The following is a 9,218-nucleotide window of genomic DNA, read 5'->3' as shown; positions in this document are numbered from 1 at the left end:
CCATGCATATAACAGTGCACGAATAGGCTGCTATCTCTATAACTGAAGTGCAGACCTGGGATTCGATCCTGGACGTGAGCACTCACTGTGTTGCTAGGCAAAGGCGCGTTTATCGAGAAACTTCTACACACCACTGTAAGTGCTCTTCTCGTGAATTTTCTGGAATGTGGGTCGTGGGCCAGATGTGGAACACGCAGCGCGAATCCCAGGTGTATTGACCCTAGGATGGCCATATCCAACGGCATGTGTGGCGCCACGAGTCTAGAAATTGATCCAATCTCAATTGTAGCCATCCGATTGTACAGATCCAACGGTTCATATGTTGTCATATTGGTACACTAGGAGTATAGATACACTGTCTAGAGAGCATAAATGAAAATTTTCATTATGAGAGAGCACAATTTCTCTACAGATGTGCCAACATTTGCCAATTTTTTTACACACAGAGATGCTTACATGGCATGCTGTAAATTTACATGTATCGCTGACGAGAAGTGCAAACCCTTGTCTCCGCTCCTCCGTAAGCCCGGTGGGGGAAAAAGACAATAAGATTATAACATGTCTTTGCATAAAACCCTGATACTACTTATGCTAGTACAACATCACCGCCATCATCTACAACCTGCAAGGGCTGCTGCCGCAATTTTGCTTCGAACTCCTCCAAGTACTCTCTGCTATTCAGCTCCGTCAGCCTGCAACGACAAGTCAACAACACGTCAAAAATTCAGAGCAGGAGCTGCTGATTCATTCAGCCTGCTAAAGCGCACACACACACACACTATCGCATTTCCCATTACCTGCTGATCGTACGGTCTTTGGCGAATCCGAGCTCGTTGTCCACACACAAGTCAGGATTATCGCTCTTGCTCGAGCGCGAAGACCTTGGCGAGCTTTTCCGTGCTTCGGCGACTGTCACTATGTTCTCGAACAGCTCTATCGGTCTGGCCTCGGCTGTGCATAACAGCCTCGCCTTGTTCTCGTACATGACCTGGGAAACCATTTGTGCCGTTAGAGTCGAGATTCTTTGTGCTGCCAGTAATATAGTGCAGTCTACTGTTAGCAGAGATTTTCACATGAAGTGGAAATTTATTCCGATCATCAACATTAAAAAAATAATAGTTTACTACAATGAACCTTTTTATGTATACTCAGATCTAAATTAGATTCAGGAGAATGCATTACTACTAAGGAAAGATATATCAGCCATCCCTGTATGGTTCAAATCATCAAGAATTCAAGATAATCTAGTTCAAAGTAAAAGAACGGAGGAAAACATGAGGATAAGGCAAACTAAAATATAAATGATGACAGAGTGAGGTTAGATGAAACATACGTCGACTAACGTGACAAACCGATACGCTGCTGCTCTGTTGTGAAACCCAAACTTAGGGACACCGTCAACCGCGAGGGTGTGAAACCGTTCTGTGCATTAATATTTTTGTATCAGTTAAATCAAATCAAGAGTAGCATTTTATGATCCCTAACTGTAGAAACTGCAGTGAACCAATACACTTACTGAATAGCCCAAAATAGTCTGCTGCACCAATAGGCCTGTCACAAAGATCTTCAAACGTGAAATATGCACATCCATTTGCTCCTAATGGAACCTGCATGGCCAAGGATCAGTAATTACACAGTGTTTCAATGAAACAAAAGGAGCGCCACTGAATATTAGTATGTAACTTCCAGGACCTGCAATTTCCGTCCCATCACAACTTCGACTGTTTGAGGAGTAGGTTCCTCATCTCCAATTAGAGATAGGAATTTCTCTTTAAGAACCGTACTGCATTGGTCTCCAACAAAGTAGAAGCCTTCTTCAGCCTGCTCATAAGTATCAGAGCGAAGATGTCATAAAATGGGAAGTCAAAATAATAAAACACCAAGTAACTTGCAAAAGTAGGCAACATACCGAACCAAGCTGACGATAGTCTACTGCAGAGCCAATGGGGTGTGCAATGCACCTTTCCTGCAGCAATCCCCAAAATTAACATGAGTATACTACCAGATTAAGCTTCAGATAGCAGCTGAATTGATAAATAAAACAGTACGTACTTTCAAGGTTGCAATGAATGGTAAGAAAAGGTTTCGCTGCAAGCCACCTTCGTATAGCTGATCTGGAGGACGATTAGAAGTCGAAACTAGGATCTGAACACAAATAACCATGCAAAAGAATTAGCATTAGGTATTCTTGTGTGAACAACAAGGTCGTTTCGGTGCCATTAAGAAAAGGAAATACAGGGGTGAGGGGTCACATACAACGCCTTTGCTGAACAAATGTTTAAACAGCCGGTTCAGTAACATAGCATCAGCAACATCAGTGACCTGTATAGTTTGTTTAAAATATGTTAGAAAGCAGGTATGATAATACATCATGACACAAATACAATATTATCATAATAAGGATAAGATAAGCATACCATAAACTCATCAAGACATAATATTAAGGCTTCATCTGAAATCTCAGCTGCTACCATATCAAGGGGATCTGAAACACCTTTATGCATCTGCATGTAGATGGATGTTTATGAAGAAATCAACTTAACAAGACTGAAGAAGAAAGCTGCACATCCTATAATAAAAAATATACCTGCAGACGACTATGTACATTCAACATGAAATCATGAAAGTGAATACGTTTCTTCCTCCAATTAGCTGGCCTGCCAAGAAGTAGTACCGTTAGGATAGCATCAGATTATTGAAGTAAAAAAATTATGCAAGTCCCAACTGATTGTCTAATTACTACCACAAAGCTGAAGAACAAAAGGAAACCAGAGTTAATTTTTCAGCCATCTTCTTTATCAGAGAAAATAATGAGTTATGCTGATTATTAGCATGTCACTGTAGAGTCCCAACTGTTGGAAGTTGAAACTTAAACAGTAAATGAAGTTAATAACTTGTCAACAGCTTTTAGGCAAATCTCAAAATAATCAAAAGGCAATAGGTACACTATTTGACGGTGGCAAATACTCCACTCAAGCCTTTCTTAACCATATACACTGAATACAAAACTGTGGCATATAATCAATAAAGCTCCATTGATTCCCATTAGTACTTCTCTTATTATTCAAGGGCCCAAGAACTGCAACTCACAGTGAGTGGTTTTCAACCAACTACAAGGTTTTTTCCCCAAGAATGGACCAACTACATGTTTGGAAGAGTTATTTGGACAATTCTCTCAACCTATTTTTATATGATCGAGGCCAAGGGCTACCTACAATGCACTAGCTAAGCTCAAAGTAGAGTACATGTTCAAGCTGCACATTAGAATCAAGAACAAAATGTATGCATTAAATAGTTATTTCACATGTTCTCCTTGGCAGAAAATATTAAAAAGAAACATCGAGAAATTTCAACAAATATGTAGGTGTTGTATCTTTATGTATCTACTAGTGCATGGTATTATACTATAATAAAGAAAAAAACTGCATAATCTGAAGCATCTAAAGCTCTTGAGAACTTAAAACGTTGACAGTAGCATCAGTATGGACAGCTAACTTCATGAAAGAAAAGGAATTAAATGATTTTACTTGCGTGGATTACATGCCATCTGTCTTACAACATGTGGAGAACATAAAAAGGCAAAAAGGATAACTGAGCACTGTATTGTTGCAATATGATTGTGATATGAATGCATTCATGTAATGATGTAAACCAACCTAAGAAAATAACACTAAATATATTTCTGAACTAACAGACGTCCATGAATTTGTCTAGTGACATGTTTAGTAGTATGTCCTTATGTGCATTATGAAGTTAGTAATATCCTTAACTCAAACCAGCACGAAGGAAGTCCGAAAATGTTATAATTGATTCACTTACAGTTGTTCATAGAAGAGGTCCATAAGCATTGTCTTCCCTGTACCGACCCCTCCATATAGATACAACCCCTTTACAGGTGCATGGCTAGTAGGCGGAGCCATGATACGAGACCATAGCCATCTACTCCTGTCAAACAGAAGAAACCAGTAAGGTTACAATCACTGGATCAGTCCCTTGCTTACCATGTGAAATCAGTGCTTTCAAACTGCGCTTACCTTCCAGATTTCTCGGATGACTGGTACCTATCCAACTGGCAGGCTTCTTCATTCTCTACAAGATCCTCGTAAAGCCTTTGTAATTGCTGAATCGTGTCGACCTGCACCAATTGGTAAAACATAAGAAAAATCTTAAACAACGCGTTTAAGGAAACCATCCAAGAAAAAATAATCGATCAGGACCAATTCAACAACCTGAAAGCTATCGCCATCTACAAGCTCCCCTGATGCAATTCTCTTCTCATATTCCGCCATTGGACCACTTTGTGGAACATCTGCGCGGCAGTTCAGGAAAGTAATCAGGTCGATCAAATGCTCCCAACAGAAAATAAGAAGGCTCCACGCGTAGAAAGGAAGAACACTCATACCTTTGATTGAATCGGCCGCTATAGTGGAGAACATGTTCCTCAGTATCTCCACGCCTGGAGTCATAAATCTGGCAGCTTCATCATTACGACGTAATATTGTGCTGAGTGAACTGAGCGAACGGGATGTCGAACTACACAAGATGACAGCATTCTGCTGCCTGATCACTCGGTTTACTGATGTGTGTCCTCCCTCAGCATGGTGTTTGGTGAGACGGCGAAGGTGCCGTAGCGAGCGAACTAGCGCTCTCATCTTGCACTGTCTACACAAACTCGGTAGGCAGAGTTGTGAAACCTACAATCACAGCAGAACTAGAATATATTAGCAAACTGTAGGTAGCTTCTCCTGAGACAAAATACTCAAACACAAAGTGGAATAAGCAGGAAAGTAAATACTGATAGGGAGGGATCACGTGGTTTGGAATCTGGTAGAATTATTGTGAAAATGACTTGGAAAGGGTGGCCAATAATAAAGAGAAATGCAACTAAGTCCAATGGACAAAAAGAAAAGGTTTCAGCGCCGATGGTTTCTTAGGTCCAATGGTGGATTTAGGAGAATCTCCTTTCTTTTCTAGCCAGTTGCTTTCTAAGTTCAACGAACTAGGATCTAATTGCTCAAAAACACTGAATTTGCATCGATCAGCTAGGTAACTGATATTTATTTAGCCTTAAAGATGAAATATTTCGCAGGAATCACCAGATTCCAGGACAAGGAGCTTGGAAAAGGGTGGCCAATAATAAATAGAAAATGCCACTTTCTAACTCCAATGGACCAAAAATAAAGCTTAAAACTTTCCGTGCCAATCGTTTCGTTGATCCAAAAGGATTTACTAGGAGAATCTTTGGAGTTATCTTATTAGTCACTTTTCAAGTTGAATGAATACAGAGAAGCCTTAGACTAGTCACAATGTATAGTATCATACAGAAGTATCATGGTATGATACTACTACATGTTACTATCTCCACAATGCATGGTATCATATACTAGTATCATAATCTCCATATATTAATTGTTTTGTAGAATCTCAATGCAAATATATGTACAAGATTTACTTGACATTAATTTTTATAGTAGTATGTGGTATGATACAGTATCTACCTATGATACTAGTACCCTCTCTCTCATCCATAATTGCAGTACCACATCAGCGTTTTGCATGCATGAAATGCATGATACTACCTATGATACTCCCATTGTGGGTAGTCTTAGAAGTACCCCAGCAAAGCGACGAACTACGATGAAACTGACGCAGAAACACGACAAATCAGCTAGGTCACTGATATTAAGCCTTAAAGGTGGGATATCTCGCCAAATTCCGGGAGGGAGCTGAAGGACAGTAAGCTCCATGACGGTGGGAGGATTATTAGAGATATAAATCTAGAAGAAAATCCGGCGTCCCGAGCATTTGGGAGCGGCGAACAAATCAAGAATCGCCAGAAGGAGGATTTTGGCGCACCTAGTAGCAAATCAAGGGAAGATCCAATCTTGGCGCCGCAGAAGAGCCGCCGTCCGTCCTCGTCGGCGCGGAGGAGAGGGATGCCTCCCTGTCGCGATGCGCCGCCGTAACTGTTCGCAAAGAGCGCGAGGGAATCCGCCGTCCGTCCGTCCTCGCCTGCTCCGACCGGCCTTCCGAATCCAGTCGCAGGCAGAGGATTAGAAGAGCGCGAGGGAATAAGAGAGGCTCGCTGGCAGTAATAAAGGGGCGCAATCAAGAAACCGAGACGGCGACGAGTATTTACATACCGGCGGAGCAGTTAAGATGGACGAAGCCAAGACCGAATCGAATTTGGTCAGTGCAGCCAAGAACCCGGAACCTCGAGGTGGCGTCGCCGCGTCGCCGAGGAAACTATTCCCGTCTGTCCGTCCCGAGTTCGAGGAGGCAGCGGCGAACGGACTCCGACTCCGCGTCGCCGGCGCCGAGGAGAAAAGAAAGAAAGAAACAAGAAGGGAATTGGGAAGAGGATGAGATGCGTGAGCTGGAATAGTGTTGGCGCCTGCCTGTTCCCTGGGATAAACAATCGCGTGCTGGACTCGTCCTCGTGCTCGTCACTTGGTCGCCGTCAGGGTCGGAACTCGGAAGCCGCGCGCGCCACACTACTTGCTCTGGTTTTCCACAGTGGAATTGCTGACGAAGGGGATAATTCTTACTGCTAAATTAGTTTCGACGATGTCTAATCAGCGGTTGACTGCTGCTAATGTCTAGCATAAAAAACAGTACGAAGAAGAGCAAAATAAGGAGAACCAAAGAGCTGCTGGCACCTTTCTTCGTGCTTGGAGGGCCGGCCGAGCTTCCGGCAGCCGAGTGAGTCGGAGACGAGGACGAAGGTGGCTCGCGCGTGGGAGAAGGTATGTGCTAGAGCCTGATCTGGCTAGTGCGACAGCAAAATAAACAGGAACAGGGACCAACCACAGGTATGTACACATCACCAGTTTAGGTATATACTCCTCCTGATTACAATATCGTGAATCACGACATGACACTATGACAGACACCCACCATTACACTAGTGCATATAGTGCATAGTATGTCCTGTCAGCTTTGCCGTGTCACTCATCGCACTACCGCTACTTCACCTAATCTATCTATACCCATCTAGTAAAATAATTTTAGGTAGGAGGCTTGAGCGGAACCTGACATTAAATTAACCAAGTTATTAATAGGCTAGAGAATATGATAAGGCTACACACCGCAACACAACACCACACAACACAACATTTCAGCGGCTGAACAGTGCCAACAAGAATACGTAGGCACACACAAGGTGTTGATGACCAACTTACAACATGACAGACATTAGCTTGTAGTTGTCGATGCTCTGGACTACGAACGAAGCACCATGGGAGGTCGAAGACGATCTTCACAGAGAAACTCCAGCGAGCGAGGTTGAACACGCGACCAACCTCCTCCATGATCGAAGAGGGACCCCTGCACCCTAGGGCTGGCTCAGCCGAACCGTCAATCATGTGGATGCTCACCCTAGAGTAGAGGAAAGGACTAGGGACCAAGGTGCAGAAAATGCCAAACATTGAACCTGCCACGGCCCGGCACAAAGCCAACCTTGTGAAGCCTTGCTGCTGAACATGAAGTCAAACGCGAGGAGATGAAGCTGCTTGGGGAAGCCGTTGATGAAGAAGGTGTGAAGAAGGACAGCCACTGCCACGTCGTCAAGTGTCAGAACAGAGCCCGCAAGAAGCCTCGTGCTCACGTCGTCCTAACTCGATGCTCCAATCGGGGGAGGGGAACACTTCCCGTCACTGCCTAGGCATGAGGGCACCGATCCACCTGTGAGTGAGCGCAAGGGGTTGTCGAGAACACCCAAAGAGGATGTAGGGGACCTGACCCAATACTAGCAGCGCCACCATCATTGCTCCAACCTTGGCACCACAACCGAACCAGAGCACGCCCACTACCCGTCTCACCGAAAGCACCACAAAAGAATCATTGGCACGCATGAAGCTCATCTCTCCAAAGTTTATGTTTCTCTACCCGCAACTTTGGGAGTGGTGTAAATAGGGGGTACCATTTCGTTGGCGGGAGATGACCGAATTCTTCTCGCAGGATTTTCCGAATGCGCTTGAACTCCCACCATCTCTCTCTTGCACGAGCTTGGCGTAAATTTTTCCTAGCGAGCGTGAGAACAGGTTGGCTCGCTAGAGACAGCTGAATTGAGCGTGCCTTCTCATATAGGCTCTGGGCTTCTTTAAGAAACATGCACTACATGAAATCTTTTTGCCGTGTGCAACCAAACGAGCAATTTTCTTCTCCCTTGATGTGAGAAACGACTATGCGAGAAACCAAACATGCGGCAAATGATTTCCAACCCAATTCTTTTCTATGTAGACATGGTTTCATGTTCCCAGCATCCATCTAGAGATCGTGAACATTAGAGGGCTTGAAGAGATTTTTCGATAAAGGGTGCTTTATTACTTAAAAGTTTTAAGCATTACATCCAGGCTCTGCATACCTAAGATGCACACAACCGTTCAAATATCAAAAGTGTTTAGTAAACTACTCCTAGATGAAAGAAAAAACAGGAGACGATCCCGGCTAAGCTTCATTGACCACAATACGCCTATTATGCAACCATCCATGTTGGGAAATAAACTCCTTCGCCGTGTTCTCCAATCGTGTAGACACCTCCGTAAAGCGGCCGCGATCCTCCAAATTGAGTTATATACGATTAGTGGCGGATCCATGTCAAGGCGTGTCCCGAGCCACCTTCAGTGCTAGAGTACCTATAGAGCAAAATAGTGTTCTACGGAGCTACACTGAAGCCTACTTGCTATCGCTTCACCTTGGGCCATGGAGCTGAGGTGGACCGCAGGACCCACATGTCAGGGCCTCTTCTTTCCCTATCTCTTTTTTCTCCTTCCTTTCTCTATCGTCATCGCAAGATGCAAGATGCCGCCGTTCGACGCCTCAAACCTACACGCTAGGATGAACTACATCGTGCACCTCGACCGGAGAGGCTATAACATCCCAGGATTTGGGGTTACAAAAAGAGAGGAAACAGATGTGTGCATTGCATTCATGCATAGAAAATCTGGGGAATTTTCGCGCTTTGAAATAAACCTTGTCACAGTAAGTGAAGTTTCACTTGACTTGATGGAACTGAAGTATGTCATCAAGTCAAGCGCTATAAACCTCAATGTGACCTTTGCTAAAACCCTATTTTAGGTAGAGATGATTTGATCTATGGATTAGATCAAATTGAACTAGAACTATTACAGAACAGATTAAATAATTAAGGATCTGTAATGTCCCAGGTATTGGGGTTACAAAAATAGAGGAAACAGATGTGTGCATTGCATTCATGC

General features: G+C 43.6%; 1 protein-coding gene across 2 annotated transcripts; it reads right to left on the bottom strand.

The window, feature by feature from the left end:
- Nucleotides 1–360: 360 nt before the first annotated feature.
- LOC124708114 (AFG1-like ATPase) lies at nt 361–6,693 on the bottom strand. 2 transcript variants are annotated; one of them, XM_047239802.1, is made up of 15 exons: nt 6,663–6,693; nt 4,403–4,696; nt 4,230–4,309; nt 4,035–4,135; nt 3,820–3,945; nt 2,588–2,657; nt 2,418–2,504; nt 2,257–2,322; nt 2,053–2,145; nt 1,910–1,966; nt 1,693–1,821; nt 1,517–1,607; nt 1,334–1,422; nt 798–988; nt 361–692 (listed from the first exon to the last, which is right to left on the bottom strand). In XM_047239802.1, exons 2-15 carry the CDS (start codon nt 4,650–4,652, stop codon nt 587–589), a joined length of 1,536 nt encoding a protein of 511 aa, XP_047095758.1. In that variant the 5' UTR covers nt 4,653–4,696; nt 6,663–6,693; the 3' UTR covers nt 361–586. The 2 variants fall into 2 exon arrangements, with proteins under 2 accessions (XP_047095758.1, XP_047095759.1); XM_047239803.1 differs by lacking the exon at nt 6,663–6,693 and adding an exon at nt 5,857–5,914 and having other exon boundaries at nt 4,403–4,694.
- Nucleotides 6,694–9,218: the final 2,525 nt, after the last annotated feature.

This window comes from Lolium rigidum, chromosome 4 (assembly GCF_022539505.1).
Source record: "Lolium rigidum isolate FL_2022 chromosome 4, APGP_CSIRO_Lrig_0.1, whole genome shotgun sequence".
In the NCBI taxonomy this organism is placed as follows: Eukaryota; Viridiplantae; Streptophyta; class Magnoliopsida; order Poales; family Poaceae; genus Lolium; species Lolium rigidum.
Note: the sequence above shows the minus strand (reverse complement) of the source record. Positions and strands in the feature narration are given on the sequence as shown.